General features: G+C 45.5%; 1 protein-coding gene across 2 annotated transcripts; it reads left to right on the top strand.

The window, feature by feature from the left end:
• The first annotated feature begins 437 nt into the window (after positions 1-437).
• On the top strand, positions 438-9,981 carry Slamf8 (SLAM family member 8). Of its 2 annotated transcripts, none has more exons than XM_090339819.1 (5): positions 438-600; positions 3,147-3,473; positions 7,205-7,510; positions 7,590-7,697; positions 9,644-9,981. In XM_090339819.1, the coding sequence occupies exons 1-5, from the start codon at positions 453-455 to the stop codon at positions 9,709-9,711; spliced, it is 957 nt and encodes a 318-aa protein (XP_090195945.1). In that variant the 5' UTR covers positions 438-452; the 3' UTR covers positions 9,712-9,981. The 2 variants fall into 2 exon arrangements, with proteins under 2 accessions (XP_090195945.1, XP_090195944.1); XM_090339818.1 differs by having other exon boundaries at positions 453-600; positions 9,647-9,981.
• The last annotated feature ends 11,767 nt before the right edge of the window (positions 9,982-21,748 follow it).

Raw genomic sequence — 21,748 nt, 5'->3', positions numbered from 1 at the left:
ATAACATAGGTGGTTCCGAGAAGAGATTGTTCTGGATGAGACAGCCAGAGAGCAGAGTTGGTAAGCCAAAGCCTCTCGTGAGCTGAGCTGAGAGTTCAGTCTTTATCCTGAGAACAACAGGAAGCAGAGAAAGAACTCCCAAACAGAGGGGAAGTGAGTTGGTCAGTGCTGCAGCTCAGCAGGCTCTCTGTGGCAGCAGGGAGGACGCAGAAGTGAGCAGGGCTGGACGCAGTGAGACCTGGTGACCGTGATGGAGCACATGGGCTGTGTGGGTGTGCTTGGCCCGTGTATCAGCCAGCCACGTGCACAGGAAAGAGGCTGACTTACAAGAATCGGCTGTTGGAAGGAAAACCCAGCGAGGTCCAGCGAGGCCTGCTGCCAACTTCCACTTTACTGTGGATGTTTTCACTTTCGGGGTATCTTGTTCTGAGTCAAGATTCCTCCTTCTCAATATGGGACTTTCCAGAAGGAGACCACAGCTGCTTCCGTGCATCTGCCTTGGCGCTGGGATGTCCTGGAGTAGGGGTATCAAGGGAGTTGGCCTGCCTCGCTGGAGGAAGATGTCCATGTGGGGGCTCTGGCGTCTGCTTCTCTGGGAAGGTAAGTGGGGGAGTTGGACAGCCTGTCCTCAGAGCACTGAAGGCCCCCTGCAAACCCCTGAAAAGCTCCCCCGCTCCCCAACCACCACCAAGCCAGATGAGACCCCAGGAGCGCGAGAGGAGTAGACTGAAGCAAGTTCTTGGGCAACATTTAAAACTAGCAGATACAATGCAGTATGCTAGATACTGGGTGAGAGGAGGCAGCAGCCCTAGACCCATCTATGCCCCAAGACATAATCTGTTTTGTGGCCCAGGAGAGTTAGAACCAAACCAGGAGCACTGCCAATCTGGACAAATAGTTGGTTGCAGGATTTGTGAGGCTGTGGCCTCACACGTTAATGTGTGGGAATTCTACCTAGGGTCTGGGGAAAGAAAAAGAAGGCCCAGGAAGTTGAGCAGGATTCCTTACAATCTAAGAAGTGTGTTCTCAGAAGCCTGTGGGAACGCTGGGGTCCTTCTCTGCAGCCTGCCCAAGGGGAGGGTGAATATTAAATAGGAAGGAGAAAATAAAGTAGGTTTCTATATAGTTCCTATGAACTTGAGAATGGCTGATGATGGCATGATGTTGGAATGGCTCAGCTATGGGTCCTCCTTTACACTGGGCAAACCCCTCCTCAGTCTGATACCTGAGTCCTCCTCTTTATCAACAAGTGGCCAATATGACAAGTGTCAACCCCTGCAGGCTAAGGGATGAGAGTCACATGGTATATAGCAAAGGCTGCAACAGCACTGTTCACATCAGAGACACACCTGTTGTTTTGCCCATCAGCGCTGCCTGCATTCCCAACCCTAAAGACTATAAAAGCCTTTCCCGTGTCTTCAGCATTGCTAAAGTGCGTGGGAAATTATACTTTAATTGTCAAAATATCTTTAAAAATCTTTAAAGTCATCGGATATGTCATTGGTATTAGACATTGAACATGTGGACTTTTTGAAAACTAATTATTGCTTTTGTGCACACAAAACAGGTGATCTAACCATTGAACAATATCCCTAGCCCTTAAATAATTTTTAATAGGGTTCTTCAGGGCCAATGAGATGAGTAAAATGACCTAATACAGACCCCATGTTTTACAGGCAAGACCACTGAAGCTTAGGGAGGGAGGATAAAACAATGAAAGCGATACAATTGATGTATACTAACACCAGGGCAAGATAGAACATAGGTCTTGACTGATATCCAGTGTAATTTTCCCTACAAGCTGTGTCTACATTTTGCATTACCATTGGACATGAAGCCACATCTAGGCGAGCTAGAAATGTCTGGAGCTAGGGAGCAAGGAGATGGATGAGGGATTGGAACTATTATAGCCAGTTCAGTGACTATTCAGAACTTACTCCTTAACCCAATCCACAACATTTAGGTCCAGGACATGTCAGTCTTTATTCTGCATTATCCCTCGTGTCTGCTATAGTGCCAGGTACAGGGTCAGTCCTCAGGAACTTCAGCACAATTTACTGACCTTCTCCTGTAGTCTGATCCTAAACAGGGTGAGTACTGGAGAGACAAGGATAAAATCAGCTGGTGTTGGCCTTGAAGAGCTCTTGGCGCTGACTCAGAAGCAGATAATAACAGAACAACAATAGTCATGGAGCTGATGCCTGACCACTATATAGGAGCACAGAAAGTTGTAACCTGGGGTGAAGGGTAGGGGGGGTTGGAGAAAGCAAGGAAACTTCAAGAATGGGAAGAAATCTGCCAGGGAAGGAAAGGATCAAGAGAGTATCTCTTGTTGGAATTCCCTCCTGATCCCTTCCCTGGCAATGCAGTTTTCAGGGCTTAGGGCTCAGGGCTCAGCAGGCTCTGGTTCCTGCCACCTCTGCAGTGTCATTTCCTACTCCCCCTGCAGAGAACCACTTTCAGTTCCCCTGTGCACTTACTTTCTCCCTACAGTCCCTTCTACTCCTGTTCCTTCTTTCTAAACACTACCTTATCAGGCCTCAAGCAGCCATTGCTTGGCCTGGCTGATTCCCATTCCTCCTTCCATTTTCAGCTCCTCAAGGCTAGTAAAAGTCCCTATCACCCTACCTGTGGACTACTCCATTTTCCCATCACGATTCTTAACGTACTTTGTGTCTGCGTCTGCCAGTACTCAGGCTTGAACTTAAAGCCTCACAATCTCATTTGACCATTTCACTCAAGGCTGGCACTCTACTATCCTAGCCACATCTCTACTTCCAGCTTGTTTTTTTCTGGGTAACTAAAAATAAGAGTCTTGAGGATTTATCTGTTCCTTCTGGCACTGAATCTCAATCCCAAGATCTCAACCTCCTCAGTAGCTAGGATTGAAGGCATGAGCTACCAGTGCCCAGATTAACATACTGTTAATTGCTTGCTTGAGCATCTGGCTTCCTATCTGACCAACATTAATGGCGACTACAGTGAAATCCTCTTCCCATGAGTTTTATCCCCCCATCCCTAAACTCAATTTAAGTAGAGAAAGTGTGGGTAGAGGGGCCTTCATCCACTCTACAGCAGCTCAGGGCTGTGCCAGAGAGGGATAAGAAGCATTCACAGCAGGCTGACCAGGGTCTCTGTCCTTCCAGCTCTCCTTCTTATCGAAGCTGTTCGTGCTCAAATGTTGAGCAAGGTGGGCGGCTCTGCGCTGCTGGTGGTAGAGCACCCGCCTAATTTCCAAGTTCGTGAAGCCATCTGGCGATCTCTGTGGCCTTCGGAGGAACTCTTGGCCACGTTCTTCAGAGGCTCCCTGGAGACTCTGTACCACTCTCGCTTCTTGGGCCGAGCTCGACTACACAGTAACCTCAGCTTGGAACTTGGGCCCCTGGAGTCTGGAGACAGCGGCAACTTCTCCGTGCTGATGGTGGACACAGGAGGCCGGGCCTGGACCCAGTCCCTGCAACTCAAGGTGTATGGTGAGTGTGTGTGACCTTGGCTTCCTGACCCTCTCCTGCTGCAGAACAGCAGGCATCATGAGTCATAGCACCTGGGGAGAGGTGAGCTCCAGAAACCTTTGGTCTCTCATCTTGTTGCTAACTCAGGGAACAGCTGCTCCCCGACAGTCACATCGAAGAAAACTCCCCAGATATGTCCATGTGAGTGCCTGCCTGGGGCAGCTGAGCTTTACCATCCTACCGTCCTTATCTGAACTGCACTTGATCTGTTCTTGGCTCAGCAGCCTTGGACACAATTCTTTGCCTCCCTGACCTTCAACCTTCTCATCTGTTAAGTGAGCATTGTGATACTCCCATGCACAATGACTGTAAAGGTGAAATGTAATGACACTTGCAAAACCACTAGAGACAGAACCTGTCCTGTCCATTCATTCTAACATCTCACCATACATTATGTCATGCCATCATTTTCTGTACAACAAAAAGGAAAATGTTACATATTGAACAATGCCACTAAATTCAAGGCTCAGAGTTCAAACCCCAGTCCCAACAAAAAAAAGTATTAATTTCATTATTAAGTTGCTGTACAAAGAGGTGAAACTTCCATAGGTCAGGTTATGAATACAATGCACCTTGATCAATGCCCACCCTTCCATCATTCTCCCCAAATTTCCCACTCCTATCCCTACCCTGAAACTCCATAGTTCAATTTTTACATAATTTACAATGAACATAATGGCCACATTTGTTCACCTTTTCTCTCCTTTTGTGCCCTTCCCCCTACACTGGTGCCAAACAGGTTGCTGATTCCTAGTCAAAAGATTTTTTTCTAATTAAAATAGAAACATAACAGACTTTATTTATGAATTAGATTCAACCTCTGCTCTTATTACACTATAATTTTTGGTGTGGTATTTCTCGTCAGTTCAGTTGTTGGTTTTTTCATATATATATATGTATATATGGTTATTGGTGTTGCTTATTGTTACTTGAGTGCTAGAGATTGAAAACAGGGCCTCTACTTGCTAAGTATGCACTCTTATCACTGATCTACACTCTCAGCCCTGCATTTCTTTTTTTTAAATTATTTTTATTTGCTTTTAATTTTATCATCCTTAAGTAGTTATACAAAGGTATATTGATTCAAGATGTCCATTTATGAGTATAATGCACTTTGATCCAGAACCCTCCTTCATCTGTGTCTCCCCACCTATCTCCTCAAGTCACCTGGCTCCATTTTCACGTCTGTGCCTTAAATGTAGCCCTGTATTCATTTATTAAAAAAAAAAAGGTGGTTTATTTTTAGAGCTATTCTAACTACACGTTATCCCTGGATTCATTCATCATTACAAAACAAAATACTTCACTTAAGAGCTAACAAACAACAGCTTTTATTTTACATGGTCTTCTGGGTTGGCAAGGCCCCGTTAGGCAGACTTTCTGCTTCACTTGATCTTCCAGGGTGGTTCATGCAGCTGCTTTGATCCCTCACAGCTGGAGTAGCTGAGTTGTCTGGTGGGCCTTGTTTTGCAACAACCCCTCCCGCACCGCCTCCACACACTTCTGCTAGTCAAGAAACAATGTCCTTTCAGTCTCTTTAATGGCTTAGGGAAGACATGAGAGGGATTCCCAAACCACTATTTCAGTGGAAATAGTAGACCAAATCTAGATAGACTAGAGAAGAAAAATCCAAGTGAATGGTAGGGCCATGGCGCCAGTGGCTCACACCTGTAATCCCAGCTACTCAGGAGGTTGAGATCTGAGGATCATGGTTCAAAGCCTGCCCAGGAAGGAATGGCCATGAGACTTTTATTTCAAATTAACTACCAAAAAAGTCAAAAGTAGACCTGTGACTCAGGTGGCATCATGCTGGCCTTGAGCAAAATAGCTAAGGAATAACACCCAGGTCCTGAGTTCAAGCCCCAGTACTGGCATAAAACACACACACACACACACACACACACACACACACACACACACACACACACACACACACTCAAGCAATCAAGAATGAGAAGTAGGGATAGCAACTGAAGAAAGGGAGGCAAAGGAAAGGAAGGCTATAAGCAAACCAGAGGGTCATCTTGAACTCTCAGAAATAGTTATCAGGTTGCCCTTGGGGGAGCTCCTTCATAATACAGATGTACAATGATAGAATGCCCTTCCGAATACACAAAGCCCTAGACCAGGTTGCACATCTTGGCAAGCAAGATGCTGGCTGGATACCAGGAATGGTGACTCACGCCTGTAATCCTAGCTACTCAGGAGGCTGAGATCTGAGAATCAAGATTCAAAGCCTGCCTGGGCACAAAAGGACCTGAGACTCTTATCTCCAATTAACCTCTAGAAAACAGGAAGTAGGGCTTGGCTCAAGGGTAGGGTGGTAGCCTTGAGCTGAAGAGCTCAGGGACAGTACCCAGGTGGAATTCAAGCCCCATGACTCCCCCCCCAAAAAAATGCTGGCTGGAGTTCAGCACCACTCTAGCCCCCTTGCCTGACGTCCTACTACAGTGACTCTCCCCCACAACCATGGAAGCCCCACAGCCTCTCCTCCCTTGAGATTCTCAGCTGCTGCATGTGTTAAGTGAGGACATTGAATGTGACAATGCACACAGCACCCACACCGCTAAGCTCTAAAATGCCCTGTTCTCAGTATCTGAATTACAGATTTTAAGGAAATTGCTGTTTTATTGCTTCCAAATACATAGCGTGATTAGAACTAATTGCAGGAAGCTGCCAGGCAGCCGTCCTTAGGAGCTCTGCTTTGACAATAGATAAGAATGATGTGAATTAGCAGATCAGTTACTAGACATGTCGATGGGTGTTTCTACTGCGCCCGATGGTGTTTGGAAGCCCCGTGTCCTCCTAAGTGGTGTAAATATCCCCCCTGTAATCTTTGTGTATACTATTAGTATGCCCAGCAAATCATTTCTTTTTTCATATCACAAATCCCATCAGACTGAGCTGGCATTAAGAAGGTTTTACTCTGCTTGACTCTGGAATGCTGTCAGACTCTGCGCACTCCTGTTGATACCCTAATGCTCTCCCACTGGCCTCTGTGCTACAGAGATTCCGATTTACTCATCAATCTCGACAGGAATGAGGAAGGCACTGCTTAGGGCACCGGGACACCAATTTGCTCAGTGGCCTAGGTATTGAACACCTATTTTCTAACACTAGACCTCTGAGGTTATTGAGATAACAAGAAAGAGCCCCTCCCTCCGCGCTCCTTAAAAGCATACTTCCCTGCATCCTTCTCTTTTTTCTTTTTTAATCATTCACAATCATTTGTCAGCATCTTTCTCTCTTACTAAACCATAAACTCCAAATACCCAGGAATGTGTTTTCTTGCCGGAATTAATAAGTGTTTATTATCTCTTGTTGACTGCTTGGAAAGCTAAGAGCCATTCCTGAAATAATGGAAATTTTCACAATTTAGACTTTAATGACTTTAATATGTCCAAGCTGGGCCTTGAAGATTGCATAGGAGTTCTTTTGGAGGGCAGGGAGATAAATCATTGATGTTCACCAATGAGCTACAAAAGAAAAAAAAAAAGCATGAAAGATCTGAAACAGTATCACATGCTCAGGAGAGTTGCAAATTAATGAGTGTGAAAGGAAGGTACAGCTGGAGACATTGATGGGAATCATTTCACAGAGGGCTTTGGACATTGGCCTAAGCATCAGCTTGTGTCTGGTGGGCCTGGCCCAGCCTCCCTATAATGCCTATCTGCTCTGCTGTTCTTGCCCAGATGCAGTACCAAGGCCCACAGTTCAAGTGTTCGTCGCTGTAACAGGGGGTGCTCAGCCCTCTAACACCTGCCAGGTCTTCCTGTCCTGCTTGGGCCCCAACATCAGTGACATAACCTATAGCTGGCGACGAGAGGGGACAATGAACCCCAATGTTGAACCACACAGCCTCTTCACAGAGGGACAGGTGCTACGTATTTCAGTAGGACTGAGAGACAAGGATGTGGCTTATTCCTGTATTATCTCCAACCCTGTCAGCTGGGGTGTGGCCACTGTCACCCCTTGGAAGAGCTGCAACCATGAAGCAGGTATGCAAGGGCAAGGGATCCATGATGGAGGGAGGATGAAGCAGTGAGTCCACCCCTGACCCAACCCCTCTGTGTCCAGCATCCGGAAAGACCTCCTACAAGGACGTGCTACTGGTGGTGGTGCCCGTCTCGTTGCTCCTGATCCTGGTTGGTCTCTTCTCAGCATGGCACTTCAGCCCCTGCTCAGGTAGGAGGAACGGGCAGGTGCAGGGGATGGAGAAGGAGGGGATCTACTGGGGAGCAGACTTGCTTGAGCCTTTTTCAGTTTTTATGTTAGGCTCCAAACAACATATTCCCTTTACCTCTCCCGACTTGTCTCTTGGCCTCTTCATCTCATTCATTGTTCTCCAACTAGATTGAACTATGCAAAAATGTCTTTCAATGTTCTCCAAATGATGTCCTCTCCTACATATCTTTGGGCCTTTGCATGTTCTTTCCCATCTACCTGGGAGTTTCCTCTCAACTCCCCTTTTCTGTTTGACTTAAATCTTCCAAGTTAGCCTGCTCCAGGGAGCCTTCCCCACATACCCACAGCTAGACTTTCTTTTATCTCCATTGCTTACACTGATCACAGATCTAATGACACTACTTCTCTGCTGAATTCTGGTTACTTAAACACAAAGGCTGGGCCACCATGGGGCTTGACCAGTGGTGCCTAGAATACATTCATACAATGTGACCAGGATTGATAAATATGTATCGAGGGAAAGTACTGATGACTCACAACCTTTTCTTGCCTACCATTCCTAGAAAGTGTCTCTCTGAGAGAAGTCCCTTCCCTGAACAAAGCCTGGCAGTGCCACCTTCTTAAAAAGAGGATGCAAGGGGAAAGCCTGAGATTAAGCCAACCTCTGAGACCTACACCCAGCTTAGCCTTCTCTCTGCCCCCCAGAAAAAATGATCTGACTGACCCAAGCTTGTGGCTGCTTTCACAGCAAGTTGTCTGAGCTTGCTGGTCCCAGAATCAGCAAAGAAGAAGCACCGAGACTTCATTAGAGAGTCAGCTTCTTTAGACATCACTGGAGGCATCCATGGAGGAAGGAGTGCGAGATTCCTATATATTCTTCCCACGGAACAGGACGAGCTGGTAGCAGCTTAGACTTTATTCCCCCTACAGGCCCTGTCTACTAGAAGTAGGGTCTGATTCTAGCCCTTTGCCCCTGAAAGTCCCCAGTATGTATTTTCAGTAAGAAGATAGACTCCAGGAAAAGAACAGCTTTTTACAAACAACTTTATTAGTCAGGTGCCAGTGGCTCACACCTGTAGGCTAGGCTTATAGGTGTAAGCTCAGATCTCAGGAGGCTGAGATCTGAGAATCAACGTTCAAAGTTAGCCCAGGCAAGAAAGTCCAGGAAACTCTTATCTCCAATTAACCACCTTAAAACAAGAGGTAGAACTGTGCCTCAAAGTGGCAGAACACTAGCCTTGACCAAAAATGCTGAGGGACAATGCCCAGGCCTTGATTTCAAGCCTATGACCAACAACAATAACAAAACTTTATTAAGGTAAATGTCACACTCTGTATAATTCATCTGTTCATAAAGTTATCAATAATTTTCAGCATATTTACAAAGGTGTGCATCCAACACCACAATCAACTTTAAAACATTTCCATTGCCCTTTGTTAAACAAACAAACAAACCATAACCACTTAGGCAATACCTCCCAAATCCTCCCATAACTCTGGACAACCACTTATCTACTTTCAATCGCTATACATTTGTCTACTCTAGATATTTTGACCAATGGACTCACACTGTATGATGTTTCAAGGTTCATAAAAGAGTAGCTCCATCCCTGAGAAGGGCCAGAGAGGACCCACCCACCTGTGATAGTGGAAAGGATAGACAAGAGGTCACAGGCTGGATGTAATTATGTCATATGGCTTCTGATTACATACCCAGTCCCATGGCAGCCCTAACTCTCTATACCTTTTGTAAGCCACATATATGGCATCATTAGACATTAGAAAGAACTCCCTTAAAGAATCTCCTTTGGAGAGGATTTTGGAGGATAAGGAGAGATGTGCCTTTGCCTGAGGTGACTGTGTCAGGACACATAGATTTAGGAGCCAGGCCAAGTATACCAACATGCCAAACACTGAAAAGGTAACTCCTGGATCTTTGTCATTAGCAGGGAAAAAAAAGAAGGACATCTGCACTGATGAAGTGGCTTCTGAAACAGAGAATCCCATTGTGTAAGATATCCCAGAAAGGACAATGCTAGCTGAAACTTGGACAGTAAAGTGCCTCCTTGCCCCAGCAATGCACTAGGACATGGCTAGTACCTGGAGACCTTCCCTCCTGCTTCTCAGGAACAATCTGAGCAGCCAGCACCCTGGGAGAACAAACTTTCTCAGCTCTCCCTTGGCTCTCCCCTGGACAAGAGGGCTCATAGGATGCTCCTTGAAGAACACCGGAGGTTCTCCAGGATCCAGGATTGTTCAAGACTTTTGCTCCTCCATGACTTTATATAAATAATTGTCTCCTGCCTGTGCCCTAAGCAACATCGGATGACTGAACTAAAGAAAAAGTAAATCACCCACTTCCAGCTGACCAAAGTATTGTCATGAGGCAAGGCCTGGAATAGATAAATGTCAGAGATGTAAGACAGGTCTTTATCTTTCAGACTTGAAGGACTTTGAGGTTATCTGGGTTCATGGCCCCTCAAAGGTAAATGATAGTTTCAGATGATCCAAAATGACTGACATCCCATGGGAGCCATTTTCCTGGTAATACTTTCTATCTAGACTCCCTTGTCATTTCCATCAACCTTGACACTTCCTGCATGATCTGAGGATGGTGTTTGAATGTTTTCCATTACTCTCAAGCACAGTGACCTGAAAGAGATGATTAAATTGGCCTCTGCTAACAAGAAGCTCTTGTATATCTTCAAGAAAAGCAGCTGAGTTCAGGACAAGTCTTTATATTTTTTATTTTGCCTGAAATTGGTTGAGGACACTACTACAAAAGAGGAAAATTATGGAGAGGAAGGGTGCAGAGGGATTTGAGTATCTACTATATTCATTGTTAGATGCAAGTGCAGAAGATCCAGTCAACTATAAGGAAGAGACAAGACCCCATCATTCAGTAAGATTTTCAAGGTCATTTTGACATATGGGACGGAAGAGACTATTGTGGCTATCTTTAGAAAATGCATTCTGCCACTGACTGATGTGTGTTTGAAAAAAAAATCTAGGCTATTATTGCCACTTGAGAGGGGAAAAACTGATGAGGGAAATTTAACCTTAAGAAATAATAACAAATAAAGTTCACAGGTATTCCCATCCACTGTAACCAGGTTTTATTCTGAGGCCTCACTCAAGTCTTGATAAAAGAAGGAGGAGGAGGAGGAGGAGGAGGAGGAGGAGGACGAGGATGAGGAGGAGGACGAGGAGGAGGAGGAGGACGAGGAGGAGGAGGAAGAGGAGGAGAAGCTCTTGTTGAAGCAGCAGTAGATTTTGAGTATGTTCACAAGGTGGCTTCAGTCTCTCCACCTAGGATGTCAGTCCTGTTGTAGGATTCTTCCCTCTTTTCCCCACTGCCTGCAGAGTCGCTTTACAATGGACAAATAATTGAAAGAGGTGAGTTCCAGATTCATATCACCAGTGTCCCCAGATCTCCCCTCCAGGTTCTGATTCCCTGTTGGTTCTTGATCCTTGTCCCAACTTCTTTCCTATCACCTTTCCCCACGCCAAGTCCACCTGCACAGCACACATGTCCTCTCAGCCTGGCAGCTTGTGCTCCCCTGACATGCCTCCTAGAGGCATTCCTCATGCCCGATCACCAAATCATGCAAAACTGGCCCAGCCCTAAAAATGATAGGAGAAACAAAGCCCAAGGTCTCGCAATAAGCTTTGATGGTTCTATAAGGGGAGAAGGGTGAAACGCATACACTATTTCCCATTTCTTCCCTTCGTGTCTCAAGTTTCTTCTCTGAATGTAGCCTACAGGGCTCTCCTGCATGCAGTGACTCTTGGCAACTCTGCATCCACAGTGGTTGGTTTGCTGTGAGTTGCCTCTGAACAGTTCCATACTGCTCAAGTCAACTGATGTGCCCATCCCAAGGCTCAACTGTCAACTAGAAGACTTACGAGCTTTCTACTGGACATCACCAAGTGTTCCTGTGGCACCAGTATTTGTGCTGATAAGCATTGAGATGGGTGCTTTAAAAGTGACATCATCACAGATATGAACTGAGGGCAAAAAAGAAGGAAGGCAGGAAGGAAGGCAGGAAGGCAGGAAGGCAGAAAGGAAGGCAGGAAGGAAGGAAGGAAGGGCAAGCCTTTATGCATGTACTTCTGTGCAAAGGACAAACTCAAGAGCTGCTAGAGGCCTGGGGTCATGTGATGTGATGGCTCAAATAGGGAGGGGAAGAGCAAAGAAGACAGATTAGAGAGAACTCTTTTTTTTTTTTTGCATTAATGGAGTTCAGAGAAGTGGAGGAAGAGAAGAAGGCATGAAGATTAAAGTCATCTTTGGTGAATCTTCTAAATTTATGAAGAAGTCATATCTGTTCTGACATCCATTTTTGGTTGCTTACTGATCTCTAGAGGAAGGCACCTCCCCTTCCCAGATTTGACTCCATGGCTCCTTGCATCTGTTCTGCAGGCAGCCTGCAAGTAGGGCTGCAAAAAACTACAAAACATAACTATATAGTAGGGACAGCTGAGTACATGGAGCACAGCCAACCAGGAGGTTGTGGAGTTGTCATACTTCAGTGTGAGGACACTGGTATATAACCAGAATGGTACAAACTCCAGAGCCCTGTTCCCATATAAGCAGTGATTAAAGAAACTGGTCATGTTTAGTTTGGACCAAGAAGCTCAGAGGAGCATGATCTGCAAATATTTGAAGGGCTATCACCTAAGACCAGACTGTATAACTGGAGTCACTGAAGCGTGTCACTAAGAGACAGATATTGGCTCCTATAAATAATAGTGTATTTGAGGAAGGAAAACGTCTTGGTTATTTAATTCAAGGCTTTTCATTTCTTGGCTGGAAAGCTGGGTTCCATGGAGCTTGTTACTCCCCAGATGAATATAATTAGCCCAAAGTCAGAATTAGCTATAGGTTGTATAAATCAATCTAGCAGGTCCTCACATTGTACCAGACAACCAGGGAAGGACCATTAACAGATAAAGAAAGCCAAATAAAAGATGAGTTATATCTATGAATGTGCTTAAGCAGAAATTATCTCAGAGGAAGATCATCACAGGACATGTTGACTATTAGGAAGGAAGCTGCGTTAGGAATGACAAGTATATGGCACATATACCCAGAATCTGCCTTCCAGGGCCATGTCAAAAGTGGCTAATTAATGGTGACATACTTTCCCTGAACAGACAGACGCAATGCTCAAGTTACCTCTATGAATCAATTAAATTTGGGAGGCATGATGAGACCAATTTACATTGCTGCCCAAACAGTATATAAGATCCTCCTGATATTCCAAATTAATTATAAATGAAAGAAATAATGACTGAATATACCACAGGATTAAAGAGACCAATAAGAAGGTTCTCTGATGGTATCAGAAAGAGGCCCTGTTTTTGGTAGGGAAGACATGTTCAGCCTTCATTTCTTCTGCATTTTTCTGAGTACGCTGACTGGAGGAAGTATCAGAATTTTCCAGAACAATGTGATTGGCAGCAATGGCAAATGAGTTTCATCTCGATTCCCATCTTTCATTGACTGGTAAAGGCAACTCAAGCATCAGTAACACCGTTACCAGGAAAACACAGAACAAAAGCACATCAACCAAATATATACAGCCATGTATATATTTAGAATATTTAAGAATGGGAAAAGATTTGCATCTGTCAAGATTCTTTTAGTGTAAGAAAAATAAACCTGGAATCGTGCCTGGGGTACTTGGACCAAAGTGCTGATGCGCCCACTCTGCTGGCCCTCCTGCTGTATGTGCCCCATCAGGGGCTGTTCAGCTTCATAGGAAGCTCTCAAGGTCAGAGAAGGTCACTGAAACTCAGTCTTGCTGGAGAGCTAATGAAGATGTCTTTGCTCTCCTGGATACTCCCTGCCTGTGAATTGACGATCCCATCCACATCCACCTACGTTCACCCAGCTTAGCTCAGGAGCTCAGAGCTCTCGGTGCTCTCTGTGGTCCTCACCAGACCCATGGACCTCCACCAGTCCCACCAGCCACTATCTGCTGAGAGCCTGGCCCTCTTTCTTTTTCCTGCTGAAAAACACCTTGTTTTCCCTCCCCGCCCACCCCCCCACACCTTGTTGATAACAGCCTTATACCATGGCATTTCCAGAAAATTGCTAACAATTCTTACACACGTACTTGAGCACACAATCTCCCACTCAGTGATAGATTTAGTAGGAAAACAGAGAATGTGATAGGGGAAGAACCAATAAGGCCTGGAAAGTCAAGAAGAAGGATGAGAGGTACAGGGGAGAGACAGAGGTTCCTGTATTATTCCATATTACTCACTTGCAAGAGAATTTCATACCAAACACTGCAGTGAACACCAAAGCCTCAGCCAAGTCATGGCTGCAGTTAGCACAGTAGACAGAGGTTGTGTTCCTAAAGGACAAGCACATCCAGATGCCTGTTATTCCACTGCCTGCCCAGTTATTCCAGACAGAACATGCATACAGAGATAGCTCCACATCTGCCCTAAGGCAGGAAGGCTGCTACCTCAGCCTGGGCTCCAAAAACCCTGCTCTTGCTTACCTCTTCCCCAAGTTGCCACAGGACACCCCTCTAAGGCTCCCTAGCCCTCCAGAGCTTTATTCCATGAATCCAGGATCCTCGAATTCCCTACCCACATGGGAATTCTCCACCTTCCTGGGTTCATCCTGCCACCTCTCTATGTGCACCCTAGGTGTGAAGGCAGCTTGGGATGGGGTGTAGACAGATGGGCCAGAAGACCCACACATATGGGCCCACAGTCCAACATAGTCTAGGCTGGAGATGTGGGTAAGGAAATCTCAGGCCTATAGCAGTTTTTCTTACCAAGTCTTGGTATGCTCAGAGTCAGAGTCTAGGATTTCCTATAAGAATTTGTTAGCGTGCTTTATAATTATATTTATATAATTCCCTATTATATATTGAATATGAAGTAGCTTCCCACTGGACTTTTTTTTATCACAATTCCCATCCATCCATTCATCACCAAACCTGAGTGTGGAAACCCCCACTTCTCACTTCAGTTCAGAAGGAGCACAACAGGAAAGATCTGAAGTCAAACCTAGAAAAACAGACCATGATGCCCTGGCCTTACTGGGCTATCTTTCCTCAGCAATCATTCTGCCTACCTTTCTATTGTTTGTTTATTTGTTTGTTTGTTTTGCCAGTCTCGGAGTTTGAATTCAAGGCCTCATGCTTGTTCTGTTTGCTTGCTCTGCTTGTCCTCTACCACTTGAACCACATATCCAGCCCAGATTTTTGCTAGCCAGCTTCAAACTCTGATCCTCCCTCCAAAGACCAACCTCTTAAGTAAATAAGGTATCAGGCATAAATTACTGGTGCCTAATTGAGTGCACTTTTAATGAGTACCTACTGCATGCCAGAGACTGAGAATGCCACTTTAAACGAAATGAACATGTCTCTGCACTCAGGAAGCTTTCAGTCTAGTAGGCAGAGACAGACACGGAACAAATAAGCACAAATATTTGATTAAAATTGTGCTCAATTGTACAGAAGAAAATCACTTATAACCATGAACAACAGTAATAAAATGTCACTGTGGGATGGCAACACAAAGCGTTTTCAAACTGCCACCAGCAAGGAGAGTAGGAATCCATAAAGTGACAATGAGGGGAGGCATGAAAGCCCTTCTGGAAAGATCTGGGTTTATGTGAACATCTAAAGGAAAGATCCCTACAGCCAGAGGTCAATGAGCAAGCAGGACCCTGGGAGGAAATAGCTGCAGAGGTCAGGTCAGGCTGACTCTGGTAGGACATGGGAAGATTTAAATTTTAATTATAAATGTGAAAGGAGGCCACTGAAGAGCTTTAAGAAAAGAAATGATAATCCGACTTCCATTTTTTTTTTGCCAGTCCTGGGCTTGAGCTCAGGGCCTGAGCACTGTCCTTAGATTTTTCTCAAGGCTAGAGCTCTACCACTTGAGCCTCAGCACCACTTCCAGCTTTTTCTAAGTATGTGGTACCAAGGAATCGAACCCAGGTCTTCGTGCATGCTAGGCAAGCACTCTACCACTAGCCCAAACTCCCGCCCCCCCCCACTCTCATTTTTAAAGGACTGTGTTGCAGGCCCTGTGTGGAGCACAGAGAAAAGTGGGGGGGGGGCAGTGATAAAGTGATTCTGGTCATCCTAACAGGAAATGATGGCAGTCTGGAATGGAAGTAGAGAGAGAGAAAGGAGAGAAAAGAAGTAGATAGGGCCGATAAATATAAAGGAGCTAAAATCAAGAGGGCTTGGTACCCTTGGCTGAGGGAGGGTAGGGAACCACCCAGGCTTGTTACTTGATCTGAGTAACAAGGCATCTATCTCAAGGTGTCATTCACCCAAACTAGCAATGAAGACAGAAGCTTGTGTTGTAGGATGGGGTTAAAAAGTTCATGGATCTTTAATAACCAGCCGACTTGCACAGGAACAAGCAATTGGAGGCTGGACAATATATTGGGTTGAATCATATGAAAACTGTCATTCTTTTTTTTTTTGCCAGTCCTGGGCTTGAGCTCAGGGCCTGAGCACTGTCCTTGGACTTTCTCAAGGCTAGAGCTCTACCACTTGAGCCTCAGCACCATTTCCAGCTTTTTTGTATGTATGTGGTACCAAGGAATCGAACCCGGGTCTTCGCGCATGCTAGGCAAGCACTTTAACCACTAGGCCAAACTCCCAGCCCAACTGTCATTCTTTTAAGTTAAAAAAAAATCTGGTCAAGAGCTGGGCTCTGGTGGCTCACGCCTGTAATCCTAGCTACTCATGAGGCTAAGATCTGAGGGTCTCAGTTCAAAACCAGCCCAGATAGTCAAGTCTAAAAGACTTCTTTTTTTTTTTTTTGTCAATCCTGGGGCTTGAACCCAGGGTCTGAGCATTTTCCTTGGGCTTTCTCAAGGTTACAGCTTTACCACTTGAGCCAGGGCACCACTTCTGGCTTTTTTCTATGTATGTAGTACTGAGGAATCAAATCCAGGCCGAGGTACATTGCTAGCAAGCACTCTACCACTAGGTCAACTCCTGGTCCCAAGTCTGGGAGACTCTTTTATCTCCAGCTGACTACCAGAAAATGGAAGTGGCACTGGGGCTCAAAGTGGTACAGCACTATCCTTGAGCACAGGGACATTGCCCAGGTCCTGCGTGCAACCCCATGTCAGAACCTAGTAATTTAAGTGTAAGTTGACTTGAAGAAAAGACCATTTCTGCCTGATTCCCTTCCCACCTATGGTTATACAGTCAGGTACTTTTGGTTTGTTTGGGTTTTTTTCACATTGCAGATTAGTTACCAGAGTCCTTCATCATGAACTTGAGGATGGAGGAGTTGTAAGATGACTTTGGACAAAGAGGACCTCTCACAGCACCTTTAACTCAAATTGTTCTGGGCCTAAAGTCCAGTGAGTTTCCCAGCCACCGGACCGGAGTCCTGCCTATGACTTCCAGATAGTCCTGGAACATTCAGAATCTGAGGATAATGTTGAAGATGCTGAGACTACCTTGGGAGACAAGAGGAACTATTCTTTATCCCAGCACCTTTGACTCCAAGCCACACCATGGACACTCATGAAGCAGAGACGGTCCCACACCGAATGTCCAGGCAGAATCTCTGAATATGGTCTAGGAGAAGCCTTTTATTTTTTTCTTTTTTTTTTTTTGCAGTCATGGGACTTGAACTCTGGGCCTGGGCGCTGTCTCTGAGCACTTCAGCTCAAGTCTACCACCCTACCTCTGGAGCCATAGTGCCACTTCCAGTTTTCTAGTGGTTAATTATAGATAAGAGTCTCACAGACTTTAGTGCCCAGGCTGGCTTTGAACTGCAGTCCTCAGATCTCAGCTCCCTGAGTAGCTAGGATTACAGGCGTGAGCCACTGTACCTGGCTTAGGGGAAGCCTTTCTGTGCAATAAGGATAATGCATCATTCATTGCGAAGCAGCTAGATTACTAGGTACTGTGATCATCCCTCAAAGGCAAATAACATCTGCCAGGTCAGAAGTTATGGGGTACCCTTTTATGTAAGAACATCAAGACTTGCTGCCTAAGAGCAGGAGGCTAGGAAAACAAGACCCCATTGTGCCATGCTGGACAGTGAAGAGGGCATTGCCTGTATTGCCTCTATAAGAGCTCACAACTGGCTGCAGAGCTCCAACAGGGCTAAAAGCAGACTGTGCCCCTGGAACTTCAGCTTCTCTGAGCTGGAAAAGTGCTAGATGGTTCTGAGGACCAGTGGTTGCCTAGGGAAGAGAAAGGCAGAGAGATGAGGCCAGCACAAGGCTTGGTCTTGAGGCAAGGATATTCCTAGAGATGCTATAGGCTATTGTGTCCATAACTCCCCACTCGCTACACAGCCTCTTATGAGCTTGTGCAACTGTCCAGTTTGAAGGACCCACACCAAGTGGTCTTCTTGCCTCAGGGGGTCATGGGGTCATTGCCACCAGCAGAGCCAGGCCTCATTTCTAGAGGGCTGAGGCCAGACTCTGAACACTAAAGAGAAGAATCATCTTGCAGAAGCCTATGGAAAATGAGAGGAAACAAGCACTGGAGGGAGGGAGGTTTGGTGGACAGGTGGCAATAGAAGAAGTAAGGACCATTGCCTGGAGAATGGATACCAAGCTAGGAAGTAGAGGGCACACACACCTCACCCACCCCAGCTTTAGTCCTAGGAGTCTGTAAGATTGGAGGGTCGGGATGGACTTCAATCAGCAACCTCTACCCACAGCCTCCATTTCAAACAGACTGGGATCCTGTCTGCCCACCCCACACTGGAAACTCTCATGCACTCTGTCCTCTTTCCCAGGCTCTTCCCCTGTCTCCCAGCCTGGTATACACTTCTTCATCCATCTTCTTTTCAAGCAAGTGATTCAAGGCCCAACCCCAGGCACACCTACTCAGAGGACTCAGAGGCTTTCCCTTCTGTGATCCCATGGCATCAAAGCTCCTGGCTTACTCAAAGCTGAATCAACAGTCCAGCGTTTTATTCTTTAATTTTCCAAAATGAGTCCAGTGGCCTCCCTTGGGAGTTTGGTCACACTCCTGGAATGGTCAGGTTTCATATCCCAGTTCTATCCCACACAGTAAGCACATTGCATTGTCAACACTTGCTTCTTAATGAAATGTTTAATGCAGCAGGTAAGGAACATTCAGGTGAGCAATGCATTATTAGTATTCCGATTCCCCCCCACACACACACACATATACACATACTCCACAGAAAAGCATGAGTTTCAGGTTGGAACATTTCACTGCTAATCTTTGGATTCTGAGCAGTATCTTGAGTAGGCTAGGCTCAGAACCCTGTGAGCAAATTAAATGACTGTCCCCATCCAATAACTTCTCACCTCTTCTCAGGATCAGGGCCTGGGGATACAACCCCTGTCCTATTATTTCTTTGAAACAATTTTCATTGACTACCTGCTATATGCCTGACATCTTTTAGGCACTTAAGTATATCAGTGAAAGCCTGGCATTGGTAGCTCATGCCTATAATCCTAGCTATTCAGGAGGCTGAGATCTGAGAATCACTATTCAAAGCTAGCCCAGGCAGAAAAGTCCATGACACTCCTACCTCCAATTAACTGCCAGAAAACCAGAAGTGGTGCTGTGGCTTAAAGTGGTAGAGTGCTAGCCTTGAGCAAAAAAAATCTGAGGAACAGTGTCCAGGCCCTGAGTTCTAGCCCCATGAACAACAACCAAAAAAAAGAGTTTATTTCTGAATGAAACAAAACTTCATCCGGAGGAGCTGATAGGGTGGGGACCAAATGGTGAGTCAATTAGCAATCATCACAACGCATAAATTACATAGCATGTTAGACAGGGATGAGGGCTGCAAATTAAAGAAAGAGAGTGGGGTAAGGGTAATGAAGAATGAGATAGAAGACCATTGCTATTGTAAATAAGGCTGCTGTGATAGAACTCACAGAGGACATACTTGAACCTCGAGAGGCAAACAGGAGCCAGCTTGCAGTGTGGCTGGAATGGAGAGAGTCAAGGGGAAGATGAGCAACAGAATCAGTCCTCTGGGACCAGGGTGAAGACTTTAACCTTGGAAAATCATTTGAAGGACTTGAGCAAGAGAAAGATTGAGTCACCAGCCTGCTTTCCCCTTTGAGAATAAGTTGTAGGGGAAAGGGGAGGAAGCAGGGTGACCAGCCTGGGCAATAGTGCTGTGACCCTGGTAAGCCTTAAAGGTGGCTAAGGGCTTGTGCGGTAACAGGAGAAAGGTCAGTACCAGACCACCTCTAAAGGCCAGAGCCAGGACTCGCTGACTCACAGGAATGGAGAGTAAAGTAAGAAATTAAAGGAGCTGGGTACTGGGTACCTGTAGCTCACACCTGTAATGCTTGCTACTCAGGAGGCTGAGATCTAAGGATGGAGGTTCAAAGCCAGCCTTGGCAGGAAAGTCCTTGACACTCTTATCTCCAATTAACCACCAAAAAACCAGAAGTGGCACTGTGGCTCCAACTGGTAAAGCTTTGAACAAAGAAGGTCAAGGACAGTGCCAAGGACCTGAGTTCAAGCTCCACTACAGACAAAAAAAAAAAGAAGAAGAAGAAGGGAAGGAAAGAAAAAGAAGGGAAGGGAAGGAAGGGGAGGGGAGAGGAGGGAGGTAGAAGGAAGGAAGGAAGGAAAAAAGAAAGAAAGAAAGAAAGAAAGAAAGAAAGAAAGAAAGAAAGAAAGAGAAAAAGAAAGGAAGAAAGTAAGAAAGAGAGAGAGAGAGGAATTAAGGAAAGAACAACCATCTACTGAGAAGGAGAAAAAAGTAGAGATTTAGGGCTGACCCAAGGCAATATTGAGCCATGCTAATTTTCATCTGTCAAACATCGGAGCAGGCAGCACCTGTGGATTGGAGGAAAGATAACAGGAGAGCATGAATTTGGGTGCAGATTTTAGGTAGATCTCCAAGTAGGAGATGATTTCTGTCCCCATGGTTCCCCTGCTCAGACTGTGTACCCCATTCCTAGAAAGACTAGTGTTTACCAATAGGAAAGAATCAAGTTTCCCCACAGGAACAATATTATAATAGCAGGTTAGGCTCCTGACCAAGAATCTGTTGCTCAATTTTTTTTCATAGCAATAATCACAAGCAGTGTATTTCCTCAAGTTCTCAACTAACCACGAAGGAGAAACTTACTTGCTATGTTCAACAATCTTTGAGTCAGACAGACAGGGTTAACATAACTTAGCCTGTAGATACAACTCCATCCTGGAAAGCCCTGAGCATGTGTGGCACTGGTTTTTGTTGTTTTTGTTGTTGTTTGTTTGTTTTAGGCCCTGCCTGACTTTACTCATTTTTTTCACGGGCATCTTAGAGAAGATAAGTTTCACAGACACCTGTGAGAAGTGTTTGGGGAGATAAATGTTACTCTTCCACCCCTTGTCCTGAAGTTATCACTAGGCATTGACTACTATTAGTACTCCAAATTGGGGAGGAGTCATCACATTAAAGTTTTTTGTTGCTGTTGTTGTTATTGTTGTTCTGTTCTGTTCTATTCTGTTTTGTTGGTGCTGAACCTAGAGCTTGAATTTGGGTCTCAGTGTTGTCCTTGAGTTTTGTGCTCAAGGCTAGTGCTCTACCACTTAAGCCACAGCTCCACTTTCTTTAATTGGAGATAAGAGTCTCAGAGACTTTCTAGCCTAGGCTGGCATTGAACTGCAATCCTCTAGTTTCAGCTTCCTGAGTAGCTAGGATGACACCAAAGCCCAGCACTAGATTTTACACATTAGTTCAAAGAGACTTTCTGGGAGTAGATGTTTAGAATGGGGGCAACAAGGCCTCCATCTTCAGAGAAGCCTAGCCTGATGGAGTACCAGGATGCGCCCAAGACAGGGCAAAGAAACACACGTTCTTCTTGTCATGGAGCAGAGGAGAGGCTGGAATAATGGGACAAATGAAGACCAATTTGTTTTCTGTGGAGACAGGCTGAGAGAGAGGATGAGGAAGAAGGGAGGAGGGGAATACAGACAAGGAAAATCACCTTGGCCAAGGGGCTGAGACAAAGAGGGAGGAAAAGCCCGTGCGGGGGAAGGATGGGAAAGACTGACAGAAAGGCTACTTGATTCTCCCCAAAAGTTGAAGCAAATGTATGTCTT

This window comes from Megascapheus bottae, chromosome 10 (assembly GCF_031878675.1).
Source record: "Megascapheus bottae isolate mThoBot1 chromosome 10, mThoBot2.hap1, whole genome shotgun sequence".
Classification (NCBI taxonomy): Eukaryota; Metazoa; Chordata; class Mammalia; order Rodentia; family Geomyidae; genus Megascapheus; species Megascapheus bottae.
The sequence above is the reverse complement of the archived record's forward strand: the minus strand, read 5'-3'. Positions and strand labels throughout refer to the sequence as shown.